The following is a 16,954-nucleotide window of genomic DNA, read 5'->3' as shown; positions in this document are numbered from 1 at the left end:
GGAAAGCTGGAGGGGAGAAACGTTCCTCTCCTTGAGCCCACCCAGTGCTTAATGCAGGGGCTCCCCTGTGGCAGGGCTGGTGGCCTGGGGAACTGGTCCCTGTTCCAGTGTGATGGTGCTTCTGTACCCCAGCTCTGAGCTCTGCCTGCCTCTGCCTGTGCCAGCTGCCTTTCTCCTTCTGGGGGAAGCTTCCCTTCTGCTCCTTGAATTAAAGCATTAATAAGCCCAGCACCAATCAAGCTCTGAGCGTTTCAAATGCCCCTTTGTTTAATTAGCACAGCCTCTGCCTGCAGACAGGGGTGGGAGGCGAGGGGCAAGGACCCAGTGCCCAGGAATTCCTCCACTTTAAGGTGTGACCTTTTCTGCCAACTATTTTCTCTCCCACTCTCTCCACCAGCTACCCAGAAAAAACCCATTTATGGCCAAAGGACCCTCAGAACTTGCAGCATCTCCTGGGGGGCTGCAGCAGCAGGTTAAGCCTCTTGCATGCCCCAGGGCACTCTTTTCCCCAGGGCAGGAACAAATAACTCAGCTGGTCTAGGGTTGATGCTGTGCTTTGTGCTTTGTCCCTTGACCATGGAAATGGGGCCACTGGCCTTTGCCTGGAGGCAAAGGTCCCCTTGGTCCCCTTCAGCAAGTGTCACCCTGGGGATGGGTCCCTGTGTAGCTCCTTGCCCTGTGAGGAGGGGAGAAAGCATGACCCAACATTATCAGGAGCATGCTAACCCCACAGCAAACATGATTTCACTGGTGCAAGGGTGACGGTGGTGACGTTCGAGTGCAGAACATGGTCACTTCCTCTCCATGGCCTAATCGAAATTGCTTTATGAGGGGTCAGCAGGTAGACCAAGGCCTGCTGCTCCCTGGGGGACAAGGTGGTCTCTGGGTGGCCTGGTGCTGTGGCACAGCAGAGCAGGGGTTCTCTCACCTGGGGCAGTGGTACAACAGATGGATTAAAAGGCTCTTGCTCCCTGGTGGGCTGTAGGGCTGGGCTGCCTGCAGCTCCTCTCCTGCCATGGCCTGGCATGTGCCAGCATCCCCAGTGCTACCAGCAGCCTGTGTGGCTGTCCTGCTGCTGATCCCCTGCAGGGCTGCAGACACACAGCCTGTCCCTCCACACACTTGGCTCCTGCCTGCCCATCCTTGCAGCTTTCCAGTGTCTCACTGGAAACACTGGTGGTGTTTTTCTCCCAAAACAGACCCTTCAAGGACCTCAGGGCTCAGGACCTGCCTGTGAGGTGTCTCTGCAGCTGAGCTGGGCTGTTCAGACTCCACCAGAGCCGGGAGCTGCCCCTGGTCCTTGGGACCCTTGTTTGCCCAGGGTGCCAGTGCTCACTGGAAGGGGGATGTGAGAATGCCAGGGCTGCCCACCGCCTGGGGACTTGGGTGTGCCACACACAGGGCCAGTGAATCCCCCTGTGGGCACCCCAGTCTCAACACATCTGCACTCCTAGAAGCAAAAAGGGCTGGGGGCACAGAAGGAAGGTGCTGCCTGCTATTATCCCACAGGGAGCTCTGCATGTCCCTGCTGGCACCCTGGCAGTAGTGGTGCATGGCAACCTCCCAGCGTGGTGCCCAGGGACAAACTGTGCCAGGGAGTGGCCCTCCTCTCCCTCAGCAGTGCTCCCACCTGCCGGGGCTCCCGGGTGACAAAGCCATGAGCCGTGGGGTGGGGGAGGCAGGCCAGAGCAACAGCCAGGGGCACCTTTCCCATCTTGGCCCCCTCCACAGCCCCCTGCCAGCCCCTCGGCGCCAGAGAAAAGCTCAGACACAGTGTGGCTAGAAAGACGTATTTATTGCGACATGGGTTTGCAACCAGCACTCACCCCCCCACCCCCAGCAGCACCTCCAGACCCACGCACACGCCCTTGACCCTGCTGCGATGCCTCCATGGCCAGCGGGCCGGTCCCTGGGGCCACAAGCCCACTCCCCTTTCCAGGCAGGTTCATTGGGGCTGCGGGCTGGGGTCCCGCCGCGCCAGGAGCTGCCTGCGAGCTGGCAGCACGGACTTAAAGAACAGGAGCCGGATTCAGGGTCCTTCAGCAGTGTAAGCCACCAGCTGGGATCTCCGAGCAGTCACAAGGCTCTCAGAATGCCAGGGAGGGAGGGAGCCGGGTCAACCCCCCCAAGCACACGGCGATGCCCGTGCCCTCTGCTCTTACCGCGCTCCCTCGGTGCCAGCCCGGACGCTCTGGGAGCCGGGAGAGGTGCCAGACTGGGTCCCCCTGCAGCCACTACACGTATCCTGTCAGGTTGTAGGAATTGACTTCACTCTTGGTCTTGTGCACCTGGCTGACAGAAGGCTGGGGGCTCTTGCTCGCCAGCAGCTGGGGCTGGTAGGCGCTGGAGTAGGCGGTCGTGGTGTCCCGGGCAGGACAGGAGGTGCAGAGGATGAAGCCGCCGACGAGGGAGAGGAGGGAGGAGATGATGCCGAGGTAAAGAGCCTCCCCGAGCTCGAACTTCATGCTGTCGGGGATGACGGGGTTGCGGAAATCCCGCAGCACCACGTGGATGTTCCACACCAGCGGGATGAAGCACAGCAGCCCCCCGAGGACGAAGACCGCGCCGCCCGCCACCGCCACGCGGTCCTTGCCCGGCGAGCCCTGGCTGAAGACGGTGCACCTCATGCCGAAGACAGAGAGCAGGCAGGCCAGCGAGGACACGGCGCAGGAGCTCACCATGAGCGCTTGGGCCGCCTGGATGTCGGCGGGCAGGTTGAGCAGGGAGCTGTAGATGTCGCACTGCGTGATGCCCGTGCTGTACGTGGCGCACTCCATCCACAGCCCCTTGGTGAAGCTGACGGCTGTCACGATGCTGGAGCCGATGTAGGAGCTGGTCTTCCAGCTGGGCAGCAGCGTGGCCGTCAGCGTACCGATGTAGCCCAGGAAGGCCACGGTGTAGCCCAGCAGCTGGAGCCCCATGGACACCATGGTGAGGTCTGGCTGTCACCTCTGTCGCTAGCCGAGGCTCGCAGCTTGTCGCCCAGGTCCCTCCCGTGTGCTCACGTTCCCATGGCCCTGCGAGAGGCTCCGCTCGCAGCGCTGCAGCTCCACCCCGCTGCCGGGGGTGCCGGTTTTGTGCGGGGTGGGAGCCGCGGGGAGGTTACCTGCGAGAGCGGAAAGCAATCCCTCCCGATTAACGATTGACCCGAGGCAGGCGCTCGGAGGAGCGCCAGCCGCCCTTTCACCTCCGCTATCTCCCCAGGCAGGCTCCAGAGGCAGAGCAGCGCTGCCCAGGAAGGACGCCAAAGCCCTCCCCTGCACTGACGCCGCGGGCAGGGATGGAGGGCCAGCTGCTGCTGTGGGGAAAGTGCCCACTGCCTTCCTCGAGGTCACTTGTCTTCTGTGACACCTCGAGCTGAGGAAGCCAAAAAGCTATGGCTGCACCATCCTATTTGGGACCTGCTGGAGGTGACTGCAGGTGGTGAAGCCAAAGCTCCCACAGCTGAGGTAAGGGGATGGCACCTCGTCCCCGTCTGCATGGGGCTCACCCAAGGCATCTGCAGCCACCCACGACCCCACCCCGAGCTGCTGAGGCTCCTTTGGGACAAAGGGACACGGCCACCTGAGATTAAGCCATGGATATCAGCCTTTCTGTGCTGCTGGGGACAAGGATGGAGAGGGATGCATGTGACAGTGACACCTGCATCCCCAGGAGAGCCTGGAGGCTCACAGAGGGCAGAATTACATCAGGGCTGGCATCTCCTTTGGGGACGCTTCCTGGAAGCATGCCAGCCAAGCGGGGTGACCTGTCCTGTGGAGGGGTGAGCAGTTCGGGGTGCAGCTCATGCTGGGATTTTGTGCCGGTGCCACCTCCCGCCCACAGCCCTGTACACAGGCGGGGGTGGTGGAGAGGGTTGGTTTGTTTTCCCTCTGCTTTGTTTAAAAATTCCTCCTTCTGTGGTGCCTTGCGAAACCGGGCTGAGCCCGGCACCGCGGCCAGTGGCCTCCCTCCCCCGGGAACGCTCCTGGCTGAGCGTGCTGCCAGCACCCGGGGCCTCCCCCTGCTCTTGTCTCCCCCCTGCCACCTCAAATGCCTGGCACCAAAGTTTGCCAGCTTTCTGTCTGCTCTCCTGTGCTCTAACCAAAACCTCCCACACTGTCTCAGCTGCTGGAAAAAAAAACACCTGGAGTGCTCAGCGTGCTCGGGGTGCTCAGGGTGCCGGCAGAAAGGCGAGGGAGGGAGCTCTGAGGTACTTACGGAGGTGGCTGGAGGTGCAGGGTGGGACCCAGGGTGGCTGCAGCCAGGGGTCACCCAGGACTGGAGGCGGCTGCTTGGGACAGGGTGAGCAGCCAGGGCCCCAGCCGAGGGGATCAGGGGCTGCAGTTCAGCTACAGCTTTGCACAATCCACCTGCAAATCTCCTGGATCAGAAGCTTATTGCAGATCAGAATTAAACCCTTTCTTTGGGTGTCGGGAAGGATTGGGGACTTGGGATGCCCAACGCTTTGCTGGTTGTCTATGAATTATTAGGGTAGGTTCACCTAATGGGTTCAGCATTGAGGCTTGCTGTCATCCTTCTGGACCTGACACCCTTAGCGGCTGGCAGGTGACTGTGCCACCACCCATGTGTCCACTCTGGGCTGTGCTGCCTGTACTGGGGTTCAAGGAGCAGTGAACACCAGCAGGTTGAGCTCCCCACTCCTCAGAGCCAGCCTGAACTTTTGGTTTACTCTTCCTGGCCCTGCTTGTCCTCCACGGGGTTTGTTGTTGTAAGACTACTGGCCCAAATGAGGAGCAAATGGGGAATGTAATGAGAGCTGTGCTGGCCCCGTGCCCCCTCCTGCTCACTGGCTGCCACAGATGGAGAGGGGCAGGGAGGGCCTCTGGTGACAAATTGTGCTGGGAGCTGAGCAGGGTCCGGCCGGCGTTTGGACAGTGGTGTTTGGATGCTGATAGCAGAGCTACAGCAGGGACCATTTGCTATTTTCTTTCCTTGTCCCAAACTGAAACTCTCCCAGGAGCTGGAGGTGACCTGTTTGCCAGTGGCACTTTTCTTTGAGTGCAGTAGCAGTGGGAAGGGACAGGATGAGCGGGCCTGCTGGGGCCAGGGGCTGCATCAGCCTTGCACCCTCACATTGAGGAGATTTTCTGTCCCTCTGCTGTGGCCCACATCTCAAAAACTCAAAGGAGAGGGCAGTGAACACTGACCAGTGCTTGCTCTCCCATCGGTGGAAATGGGATCTGGCAGCTCCCTGCGGTGATGGGCGATGGGTGCCTGAGCAAGACCATTGCTCTGATAGTGCCTGGGGTCCATCCCTGCCATGTGTCCTTCCTCCCTGTCTGCTTCTGAGCCTCTCTCAAGCCATCAGCTGCCTCCTGGTGGCTCTGTGCTTGCCACCACTGTAGCCCATCAGTGTCCTTGGCATGTCCTTTGTGCTGTCCCCAGCACAAGCCCACCACACTGTGCCCATGGCATGCCCTACACGCAGTCCCAACCCATGCCCACTGCACTGTCCCAATCCCATACCCATCATGCTGCCCCACCATTTCCCATCCCTTTCCCATCTCCCCCGTCTCCCTTATGCAAATGGCTACAAAGAGCACTTAATCATCCTCGTTAATTGTCTCTACCCTCCCCTGTTCCCCCCCGGGGATTTTCTCACAAATGGTGTCCAAATTTTCCCTTTTGTGTTTTGCTTTTCCACCAGAGATCGCAGCCCCTCCGCCCCCAGCCTCCCCCCGGCCCTCTGTTTACACAACTGGGACAAATTTCACACCACTGGCCCCACAGCCCCAGCCCCTCTCTCCCCTGCCCCAAAGAATTTGTGAGTCACGGCCGAGGCAGAGCTATAAATGTGTGCCCACCAAGGGTCTGCAGTGTCACAAGGGACAGCATCTCCTGCCACCATGCAAGCTGCTGCCTGTTGCCTGACTGCCCACGGGCTCCGGGTGCCGGTGGCCGGTGCCTGCCCACCCCCGGGGCTGGAGCAAGGGACAAGGTACCGGGGGGAGCGGGCTGGCAGGAGGGTGAGGAAGGTGGGACGGGGAAGCTCCAGCTGGGTTTGGGTGAAGGCTGCGGCGCTGGGGACACCTCTGATGCCAGCGGCCGTGGGTGGCACAGAGGGTGCTGGCACCCGGGCAGGGCTGGCCGGGCGGATCAGGCCGTGGGGCTGCGGCATGGCCGAGCAAGGCTCAGGGGAGCGGGCCAGGGTGGGCGGCTGTGGCGCTGCAGCTGCTCTGTCTCTCCTAGAGCCCTTCCTCTCTGGAGACCGTGGCTGCCCCGTGCCCAGGAGGGACCCGCGCCGCGGCAGCAGGAGATGGACGCTGTGAGTTTGGCACTGTCCCCATGTCCGTGGGCTCCCTGCTGGCACAAAACCCGCCTCTCAGTCACTCTGTCCCATGGAGTCCTCTGTCCCACGGCTGTGCCATGCCCAGCTCCCCTGGAGCACCAGCCGCGCCGGGGGCCGGGCCGGGCTGAGCCCCTGAGGGGACGCGGCCATAGCAGCCCTGAGGGGGCCGCCTGTTCCCAGCCGGGCGGGCATTCCTCAGGGCGTTAGCGGCATGCCTGGGCACCCGCTCTGGAGCACGGGGGAGAGATTACACTGGCAAAAAGCCCGTTAGGAGGGTGTGGGGGTACATGCCAGCTTCCCTGCGGTGCTGTGAGCGCCTCAGCTCCGGGGCAGGGGAGGGGGGAGTTGCTGGGTGTGTGGCAGCCCGGGGCCCCAGCCCGGGCAGCGGGAGCCCGGTACCACCCGGCTGTGTCTTCCCAGGCTCAGGCTCGGGCTCGGGCAGCGGAGGGGCACGGCGGTCCCAGCAAAGCGCTGGCGTTCTTCCAGCACCCGGTCAGGTACGTGCCCTGGCCCCGGGGCCGCGGGCGGGCGCGGGGGCGCGGCGGGCGGGGGCTCACCCCGGCTCTCCCCACACAGGCTCCTCTGGCCCAAGTCCAAGGCCTTTGACCACCTGTACAGCGTGGGGGAGAAGCTGCTGCAGAACTTCCCGGTGCAGGCCACCCTCTTCTTTTATGAGGACTCGGGCAGCGAGGAGGAGGAGGAGGAGGAAGAAGAGGGGGAGGATGAAGAAGAGGAGGCGACAGGGGATGTGACCGCGAGGCACCCGCGGAATGCTGGCAGCCCCGGCAGGCCGGCGTGAGGCAACAGGCAGGGGAAGGCAGACAGCGCTGCGTGCGGCAGAGGCGCCAGACCCGCCCGGAGCCCCGGCCAACCCCCGGGGCCAGCCCCGGGCCGCGCCCGCGCTCCGCGGGACCACAGTGGGGCTCAGGACTACGGCTCCCAGCGGCCACCGCGGCACTGCCCGGCAGCCGCAGCCCGCTCTGATTGGCTGTCGATCCATTCCGAGCAGGGGGAGGAGCGTGTGGCCCCGCCCCGCATTCCCATTGCCAGAGGAAGGCGGCGCGCGCGGGTCGCGGAGGGACGCGATTGGCCATAGGGCGAGAGGGGGCGTGTTGGGGGCGGGGCCTCCCCTCCCCTGCCCGTCGGCGGGAGGGAGCGGCTGCGGCGGGCGCGGGGCCGCCATGAGGTACCGGCGGGGCTCGGGGTGCGGCCGCGGGGCCGGGGGGAGGACAGCGGAGCCGTGGGACCGCGGCTGCGGGGCTGGAGCGGGAGGGAAGGACCTGGTGCTGCGGAGCGGGGAGCCGGGAACTGTGGGACTGGCGCGGCGTGTCCGGGCGCGCGGCGAACAGCAGAGCGGCGGAGACGAGGAGGACGTGTCGGTGGGGCGGAGGGTGGGGCTGGAAGGACCCCGCATAGCCGGGGAGGTGGGGCTGGGGGACCCCGCTGTGGAGTGACAGGTGACATGGGGGTCCCTGTTGTAGGGTGGCAGGTGAGCTAGGGGACCACGCTATAGGGTGGCAGGTGAGCTAGGGGACCCCGCTATAGGGTGACAGGTTAGCTAGGGGACCCTGCTATAGGGTGACAGGTGAGCTAGGGGACCCTGCTGTGGGATGACAGGTAGGCGGGGGGGGCTCTGCCATGGGGTGGCAGGTAAGCTGAGGGTCCCTGTTGTGAGGTTACAGGTGAGCTGGGGGTCTCGGCTGTGGGGTGACACTTAGGCTTGAGGGCTCTACCGTGGGGTGGCACTCAAGGCCGAAAGGGGACTGGAAAGCCCCTGTGCAGGTGTGCTGGGGGTCCCTGCTGCAGGGTGACAGGTGAGCTGGGGGTCCCTGCCGTGGGGTGGCTCTGGAAGATGAGCGAAGTGGGGATCATTGGGAGCTGGGTTTGGGCACAGAGGGGCCGGGCTGGCGCTGCCAGGGCAGCGTGAGCACCAGGGTGGGGTGTGACGGCTGTTTTGGGAGGGCGAGGCTTCCTGCCCTGTCAAGCGTAGCCGGCGTAGCCTCTTCTCCTCGCCGTGGATCTTGGCACGGAAAAGCCCCAATATTGCTGGCATCCAGCTGGCACCGCGGCTACGTGATGCTTGGCACAGTCAGCACCCTCCCTGCGCTCCGTGGCGTGGCACTGGGGGCTCTGGGTCCCCCCGACCCGTACCTGGGCCACCCCCAGCCTGTCGAGGAGGTGCCACCTCCCAGTGTGGACCCCCGGGTCTCCTCGGGGTCCACGGAGAGCCGGCTCCAGGCGCGCTCCGTGTTTTCCCGGCACGATTTCCTCCTTTGGCAGCAGTGACGGGAGCGGGGGCGGAGATGGGGGGAGCCTGGGGGAGACACAAATGTGCGACTGCAGCATCCTCACTCCCATGGCTGCATCCCTCGCGCCTCCTCACGGTTGCCTTAGCAACCTCCTATCGATGGGGTATTTATAGAGGATGGGAAGCCGGAGGGGGGGCATCGGGAATGGGTGGGCGTCTGCTAGGTCAGCCTCCAGCTTCAGGCTTCTCTCGGCTTGCGTGGGGGCAGGAGGGATGCTGCTCCCCTTGGCGTCAGCGTGTGCACTGCTCCAGCTTTTCCTGCTCGCTGGAGCCAGGGGAGGTGGCCAGGAATTTGCATGTGGAAATAAAAATAAGCGTCTGGGATGTCTGCCCTTCTCATCGGCATTGTTTGTGCTTGGAGGCTTGTGTGCAGCTCCCTGATTGTGGCACTGGGTGCACTGACACAGATACGTGGAAGAAAGTAAAAGAGTGTAAATTAAATTAAACAGCATTACATTTGTTGCCTGGTGTGTGACGTGAGAATATCCTTCTTTCTGTGTCTTTGTTCTCCTGTCCATCAGAGGGGGAGGATGCTTGTAACAAGGAGGGTTTGTGTGGAAACTGTGGCATGTGCTCTGTGCTGTGCTTTCTTTTATCCTGGGGCTTTGGGTCTCTTTGTAAAAACTGATGACAGCAGAAGTGGGTCAGGTGGTCCCTGCTCAGAGCCTGTGGGGGAATTCATGGATCCAGAGGCTTCTCACATCCCCCAGAAGGGCTCAGAGAAGCTGGGTTGGGCTGTGGGGCACTGGAGGCAGCAGATCTCTGCCGTGAACTTCTGGTGCTGCTTTCCCTTGCTTTTGCTTCAACTCCAGACTGAGGTTTGCAATCTGAGCTTCCCAAACTGTTGGGAAGAAGCTGCTTTCTCTCTCTGGACACAGCTCCAGGCTTGCATGCCCTCTTGGCACTTTATGGTGTAGGAGCCTTGGAAAGCACAGCAAACCTGATGCTGGCAGGGAGAGGTGCTGCATTTACTGGAAGGTGGCTGTTGTGAGGTGTGCTGGTGGGCAGCATCAGCCCTTCTGGGTCCCTGCCTTTCATGTGAAAGGAGATCTGTCTTTCCAGCTCTGCTGACCCTGTGACCAGCTCTGTGCTGTCCCTCACCTCACTCCAGCAGAGCAGACCCAAGTGCTTTTGCAATAACTGGATATCTAAAGTCCAGGCCTGAGACCAGCGTGTGGTTCCTGCTGTCCTGCCGTTCCTGCTGTTTCTAACCATACTTGCTCCTCCATCTGCAATAAATCCCTGCGGGAGCTGGGCAGTCCTGTCCCCTCTGTCTCCTGACAGAGTTGTGGCTTTGTCACAGCAAGTGTCAAACACAGCAGTAGTCAGCCCAGGGCAGTCTGATCTGTGGGGCATTGAGCACAGGGAGAAGACAAAACATGGAAAACAAGCAGATATCCTCTGCCTTCTGCAGGGCTTAATTTAATTTCTGTGGGGTTTTGTTTAGTTCAGTTTTGCTTTTGAAGCACAAAAATTGCTTGTCCAGCTGGAGAGCTGTTGTCCTGTGTGTGCAGGGAGCTCTGTCACTCTTGCTGCTGCCCTTAGCTTGGCCCAACAACCAGATTGTGGGTAGGAGTTGCAGAAGTGAGAACTGGCACGTCTGTGAAGTTGCTCTAAAATAAGATGATTGCTTCACCTGTATCCATCAATCTCTTGTGGAAGGGAAGAGCACCAGGCTGCTCCCAGCAGTGTCTGACATGCAGGTCATCTCGTCTGCTGGTGAGAAATGGGGCCTATCCTTCATCCAGATTTTCCTACATCCAGTCTGCAAGGGCCCTGCTTCTCCCTGGGACTGCCCCAGCACTCTGGGAACTGAGGGTGCCCTGAGCCCCTCCTGCCCCTCCAGACAGGTGAAGAGCAGGGAGGCAGCTAGAATCCTTGGCTCTCTGCAGGGGCACTGCTGGGCTGCATCTGTTGTGGGTCCACCACTCAGCACCATGCTTTCTGCATGAATCTTATCCTGGGTGATGGAGGCTTGGGCTTTGAAACTGGGTTGGAAATTTAAGCTGTCAGTGACTCTCCTGTTTTCTTCCCTGCAGGTAGGCAGGAGCCCCGCTTGGCCGAGTGAGGCAGCATGGCAAGTAAGTGCTCCCAGGCAAGGCGGAGAGGTGCTGGTGGTGTTGGCAGAGAGAAGGGGGATGTTTGACAGCCACCTCTCAAGAAAGGGGTGCCTGTGCATTTTGGGGGGTGTTATCCTCTGTGGGGAGCAGCTGCCATCAGCTGTTGGCCCTGGGTGAGGTCAGAGGTCCGACTTGTGCTTCTCTCTCCCCTCTGCAAGATGGGAGTTGAGAGGAGGTGCCTGTCTGACCTCTCCGGGACTACCCGGAGCCGCAGCATTTCTGTCTCTGTGTGCTGCTTGCTGTGCAGGACCGGCGTCCCCAGGGCTCTCTGGGCTGCCTGTCTGCTCTGACATCTCTCACCAGCAGTGCTCCTCATGCCCATGCCCACCCTGGGGCCAAACTGCCCGTGTGCCCGGTGGCACTGGCACTCTGTGTTCTGTGCAAGCTGCCGAGCTCAGCCCCACCCCGAGCTCGCTGTGGCACACCCAGAGCACTGCTGGGCCAGCACTAAAGATGGGCTGAGCCTGGCAAGGCTGCAGAGCGGTGTGTGGCCTGTCCAGAGCTGGGCTCAAGCCTCCCTCTCGCTCTCCTGAGCAGCCTGCACGGAGGCTGCGTGCCACGGTGTGATGGGAGCATAAGGAGGACGGCAGTAGTGAAGGGGAGATGGAGAGATCTGTCTGGGATCTCGGGATGTGCTCGGAGTGTCACCACTGCCAGCTGTGAAGGTGGAGGCAGTAGCCACGCTGGGGAGGAGGAGGACCCCAGGGATGACAGGTATGCCTTCTTTCATTATCTCTGCTGTGCTGGTGCGGGAGGGAGCAGAGATCTTCAGGCAGTGTTTTTAAAAGGCTGCTTTAATCTTCAGTTAATGAGGAGGGTGCCCAGCTGGGTCCCTGCCTTCCTCCACTGCTGCCTTTTCTCTTTCCCAGAGCTCAGGTGCTGGCTCACTAGCATGTCCTGGTGGTGGAAGGTGTCCCCTGTGGTGGCAGTGTCTCCTTCATGGTGACCCTGATGTGCTTGGGGGGGGTGTGGTGATGGGCAGGTTCTCCACCACATGCTCCCTGCCATCCTTGGCTGTCCTTCTGCAGGCACAGCCACAGTCCTTCCCCAGAGAAGCAGCCCCAGGGTGTCCCCCCCCAAGCAGGGCAGCTGAGACATGGGGAGGTGTCCACCAGGGGCCAGCAGCACCCCAGGAAAGCCAGCAGGGCTGAGGTGAACCCAGCCCTTGCTCCTGCTTCCCCTGCCTAAAAGCTCTGATCTTTCCTGAGCACCGGTTCTCCAGCTGGTGTGGGGAGGCTTGGAGAGGCACAGGGGATCAGCACTGAGCCTGCTGGGCATTGGCAGGTCCCCTCAGCCCCGTGGGTTGGGGACAGGACCTGCTTGGCTGTCTGCTCTTCATGTCAGCTGGGGATCCAGCAGAGATGAGAGGCTCATTTCCTGAGGGCCAGTGGTTTTCCTGCTCTGGTCCTGAGCCACTTTGCACTTTCAAGGGGAGGGAGCAGTGACTCAGTTTCTGCTCTCCTGCCATTTCTATATCCCTGAGGGAAATTGCATGTGGGGAAAAACACACACCTCTGTCACAGCATGCTTGCAGTTGGGACAGTGCTTTTGATACCTGCCTGCCTGTGTGTCTGTTTTTATTTCCTACCTTAGTGGCCAGCTCAGCATGGCAAAGCAGGGAAGGGGTCCAGTGACTGCTTTCTGCAGGGATGGAAAACCCTGACAGTGAGATCTGCAGCCAAGCCTGTTGCTCTAAGATGTGCTGAGGAAGTTGAAATCTGAGTCTCAGGCTCAAGTGCCAAGGAGGGGAGAGTTTATACCACGGCTTGATCAAGGTGGGAGGCAAAGGAGGTGAGGCCAGACTTCTCCAGCAAAGTACAGGACCTTTGCAGAATGAATGTTGTATTTGTAAAATTTCATCTCCTTCTGGAAAGGCTCAAGACAAGGTCAGCCTGCCAGCCTGTTCCCTCTCCAGCCAGGATAGCCCTCCTCAACTGTGAAAGCCAAGGCAAGCTGATCCCTGCCCTTCTGCAAGATGCCTTCTGTGCCTCTTGAAAATGCTTTTTCGGTTGTCCTTGTAAAAAAAAAAAATGGTTTGCATAATAAAGTCGATTCTGAGGGAAGATCTGTGACTCACATCATTCATGCTGCTCTTCATTCATACCTCAGTGGTTCAGCCCTCTGCAAAATCTCGCAGAAGCAAGGCATTAATAAATCACAAGGGGAAAATGCACCTACACAGCACAAAAGCAGCTCCAAGTCCAGGCTGGTGTAGCACAGTAGTAGCTGTTTCTTACACCATGATCTTGTCCCTGTTGATATTTCCAAATACTCTCACAAATACCTTGCTGTATTGCTTCAGCAGCAGGATACATGGAAGGTAAAGCAGAAGGAAACTTGCCTTTCTCCCTGGCAAAAGGCTCCTAAGGAAAGAAGTTGGTGGCTTTTCACTGACTGTTTTGCTTGTGGAGCCAGTATTTTGTTAGCACCAAGCTGGTCAGATGGGAGATTGTGTCCCCCTGCCTCCTTTGATACTCCTGCTGCTGTGTGAATGGGTTCACCTTGTTGATCCAGTGGAAGACTGAGCCTGAGGGTGAAGGAGGTAAATATGTTCCTGTGGATCACTGAGCTGAACTGATTCATCTTCCCCAGGGAAGCAGCAGGATTTTGTGGCTTGGTGGGAAGAGCTGGAAGCAGCCTAGCGCTGAGTGTGTTGAACTGCATTGTGGAAACACTCATTCATGAAATGCGTGTTTGGATCCTGCAAGGATCATGTGTGAAGTTTCTGCTCTCTGAGCAAACAGCTTCTTTGCCTCCTGTGCTGCTGCAGGTCCCGGCAGGTGCTGGCCTCCTGCACCCCCTGGAGGTGTCCCTCCTGCAGGATATGGGGAGAGGCTTTGATGTCTCTGTGCAGGCAGGAAGGTGCTGTTCCTGCTCTGTCTGGCTTCAGGACTGCATGTGCTCTGGGAAGACGTGAGGAGTCTCCCAGGCTTTGGGAGCAGAGGAAAGTTTGTGAGGCCTCTGCATTGAAACACAGTGGGGATGAGAATGTGCTGCTGTGTGAAGAGAGGTTGCTCAGGCCCCTGACTCATATCCCTCTGTGCTGTCCCTGTGTTTTGGGGATGTTTGCACTTGTTCTCCTGGGCCTGGGAGAAGACAGTGGTTAATATGGGGCTTGAACAGAGTCCTTGAGGCCACCTGAGCTTGCATGACCCTGAGCAGCTGGCAGCAGGGACACCAGCTCCCAGCAGGCTGTCGTATTGAACTGTGGGCTCTGAGTCCCCCTTGGTGCTGGCCCCGTGTCCTGGCAGAGCTCTGGGTCCCAGCCCTGTGGAGTCTTGCTCTCCTGGTGGGATCTCCCTTGCCCTGCAGCAAAGGGGCAGAAAGATTGGAAATCCCTCAGGAGCAGAAGGTTGGAAACAAATATTTTTGGAGCCTTTTGTCTCTTCTTCAGTTGCCCTGTGTGGCTACAGCTGCTGCTTTTGGTGTCTCTAGCACCTCAGCCCTGACAGGAGGGCTCCTGGTGCCAATATTTCTCTGGGCAGACCCCAAGAGTCCTGTGCCCCTTTGGCTGTCCTACCTGATTGTAGCCCTGGGCTTTTGGTGTTGGGGATGCATGTGGTATCTGGGTTGGAAAGCTTGGCTGGGTAGAGGCCGGTATGGGGTATGGATATCTGTCCCTGCTCAGAATGTCTCTGCCTTGTGTGTTGCAGTGTTCTTGGGGGCCAGGAATGCCCACTCGCTCCTGAAACGCTTTCCCAGAGCCAATGGCTTCCTGGAGGAGATCCGGCAGGGCACCATCGAGCGGGAGTGCATCGAGGAGGTCTGCAGCTATGAGGAGGTCAAGGAGGTGTTTGAGAACAAGGAGAAGACGGTGCGTGTGTCCTGTGTGTGTGTCCCAGTACATGTGGGAGGGCTCACTCCTCAGCAGGCTGGAGACAGAGGGAAAGCACAAGGGGAACAGCCTCTCCTGTTCCTTTTGTCCTCTTCTGGCTGCAGGCAGCATGTCGTGGCCTCACTTCCCAGCATGGCCTTCCCTTCCCAGGCAATGGCCTCACCTTGCTTTTGCCAGGACTCCCTCCCCACAGCTGCAGGTTGAGCTGGTGCTCCCATGGCACGTGTGGCAAATCTGTGCTGTTGTCCATGATGCTTTAAGCTGGGCTTGCTGTGGAATAAATTTTCCCTGCTTGCTGTGGGATATTGAGGGATGTTCCCAGGACCTTCTGTGTTGTTCCCACAGCACCTCAGGTTGAAAGAGCGGGGGACATCCAAAATGCTGCCCCTTCTGTGGGAGGGCAGTGGTTATTGCTGGTGGTGGTTGGGGTCCTTCTCCCACCTGCAGCACGTGATGGTTGTTTCTCTGTTCCTGTCACAGATGGAGTTCTGGAAAGGCTACACCAGCTCTGTGTACTCTGTCAAGGACCCCGGGCACAGCACGGAGCGCTCTGACGCTATGTACGTGGTGGTGCCTCTCTTGGGAGTGGCTCTTCTCATAGTCATCGCCCTCTTCATCATCTGGAGGTGCCAGCTGCAGAAGGCCACCCGCCACCGCCCCTCCTACGCCCAGAACCGTTACCTGGCCAGCCGGACGGGCCGCAGCCTGCCCAGGGTCATGGTGTACCGGGAGCGCTCGCAGAGCCAGGGGGAGACCCAGTACCAGCGGGAAGTCAGCAGCCGGGGGGCCGCGGATGCCCGAGCCGGGGGCGCCCCCCAGCCCGACGGCACGCTGTGCCCGCCCGAGCATTCCGTCTCCGTCCTCTCCAGACTGTCCAGTGCCACGCCCCCGCCTTCCTACGAGGAGGTGACGGGCCACCCGGAGAGCAGCAGCAGCGGCGAGGAGACCAGCGTCTCCTACAACGAGCCTCCGCCCAAGTACGAGGAGATCGTGGCCACGGCTCCTGCTGCGGGCAAATAGCGGGCGTGCCTCCCTCCTGCCTCTTCACACTCTCACACTCACCCAGCCGCCATCCCTTCGCCATGCCTGGGACCCCCTTCAGGTGTTCGTCAGGCCCCATCTCACCTGTACAATCTGGTGCCATCACACAATAGCCTTACCCTCCTAACCAAAAACGGCTGTCCCCAGGTGGGGTGAGGCAGGGCTGTGGGGTGGCTCTGGAGCCATCTCCTGCCCCTCACTCCCCGCTCACGTAAGTGCTGTAGCAGCCAGAGCAGAGCAGCAGCCTGTTCCTGGCTCAATGTGGGGGTCTCCCCATGGTGCATTTGATTTCCTCACTTCCCCCTCAAACAGACATAACATTTCCCATGATTAGAGCAGCCTTGCTGCCTCTCTGGGCTGCTGCTCAGCCTCACCCCATGTTCTGGGCCCTGTTCTACTGCTCAGGGCTCTGATTAGGTGATGGAGATGCAGGATTGGTGTGGCAAAGTTTTGTCCATCCCTGCAGTTGGTGGGGCCAGCTCTGTGGGGAGATGGTGATTCCCCCAGGTGGATTTGTTGCCAAGGGGGAGTGGGGAGCCCGGGCCACACTGTGGTTCCTGTAGGGATATTTGCTGTGTGGAGATCAGGGAGGAGCAGCTAGAAGGTGCTCTCTGATCTCCTAGATCTCTTTGGAAAGGGATAAAGGGCTCGTGGTGGTCTTGTACTTGAGGTAAGTGACTTTGGAGTAGCAGGGCCTTTTCCTGATGCTCTCTGCTTTCCCCCTGTGGGTGCTGAGCAGCTGGAGGTCTGGCTGCTGCAGAGCTGGCCAAGGGGGTCCTCTCTGACCCCGAACCAACTGTGGTCTCATGGCTTTAAGTGATGGGGATTCAACTCTCTCCTGGAGTGTGGCCTATCTGGTGTCTGCCCCAGAGGTGAGAGAGAGCCAGCAGACAGGCCAAACCTCCCTTCCCTGTCCCAAACCTCTCTGCCCTGCCTGGCTCCTCTCTTTGGGGCTCTGTCCTCCAGAGCAGGGACAGTGGAATGTGGGACCCCACTCTCCTCCTGACCTCTCAGGTGGGTTGAGTGTCCAGGGCTGTGGCCTGGAAGTCCTGCTGACAGGTGTGGGAGCCACAAGAACCATGCCTTGACAGTCAGGAGCAGGGCCAAGCCCTGCCTGGTGGTTGTGTTGCCAGGGCAGGGCAGAGCCAGGTGCTTTGCTGTGGAATCAATGTCCCCTTTCCCTGGGCAGCTGCCTGTAGGGTCCAGGCAACAGGGCTGTCCTTCCCCAGTCTTGTCTGATGGATTAATCCAAGGGTTGTGCTCCAACCCCCCAGAAGCAGCCCAGAAGCTCCCAGCACTGCCACCACCCGGTGTTCACCCAGCAGCAGCCTCTCCACCAGCACCAAAAGGCTATTGTC

The 16,954-nt window shown here is 60.1% G+C and overlaps 2 protein-coding genes and 1 long non-coding RNA gene across 4 annotated transcripts; 2 read left to right on the top strand and 1 right to left on the bottom strand.

The window, feature by feature from the left end:
* Positions 1-1,879: 1,879 nt before the first annotated feature.
* CLDN2 (claudin 2) lies at positions 1,880-2,930 on the bottom strand (the record flags this gene model as incomplete). Its single annotated transcript, XM_084213306.1, has 1 exon — positions 1,880-2,930. One exon carries the CDS (start codon positions 2,928-2,930, stop codon positions 2,235-2,237), a length of 696 nt encoding a protein of 231 aa, XP_084069432.1. The 3' UTR covers positions 1,880-2,234.
* A 4,482-nt stretch (positions 2,931-7,412) lies between these two features.
* LOC311157987 lies at positions 7,413-12,758 on the top strand. Of its 2 annotated transcripts, XR_014616433.1 has the most exons (5): positions 7,413-7,478; positions 10,640-10,681; positions 11,258-11,434; positions 12,314-12,495; positions 12,595-12,758. It is a non-coding gene; the product is annotated as an uncharacterized lncRNA (long non-coding RNA). The 2 variants fall into 2 exon arrangements; XR_014616434.1 differs by having other exon boundaries at positions 12,314-12,758.
* A 275-nt stretch (positions 12,759-13,033) lies between these two features.
* On the top strand, positions 13,034-15,775 carry PRRG3 (proline rich and Gla domain 3; the record flags this gene model as incomplete). Its single annotated transcript, XM_084212952.1, has 3 exons — positions 13,034-13,040; positions 14,374-14,534; positions 15,036-15,775. 3 exons carry the CDS (start codon positions 13,034-13,036, stop codon positions 15,573-15,575), a joined length of 708 nt encoding a protein of 235 aa, XP_084069078.1. The 3' UTR covers positions 15,576-15,775.
* Positions 15,776-16,954: the final 1,179 nt, after the last annotated feature.

Source organism: Fringilla coelebs (assembly GCF_963513975.1).
Source record: "Fringilla coelebs genome assembly, chromosome: 11".
Classification (NCBI taxonomy): domain Eukaryota; kingdom Metazoa; phylum Chordata; class Aves; order Passeriformes; family Fringillidae; genus Fringilla; species Fringilla coelebs.
This window is presented reverse-complemented; position numbering and strand designations above follow the sequence as displayed.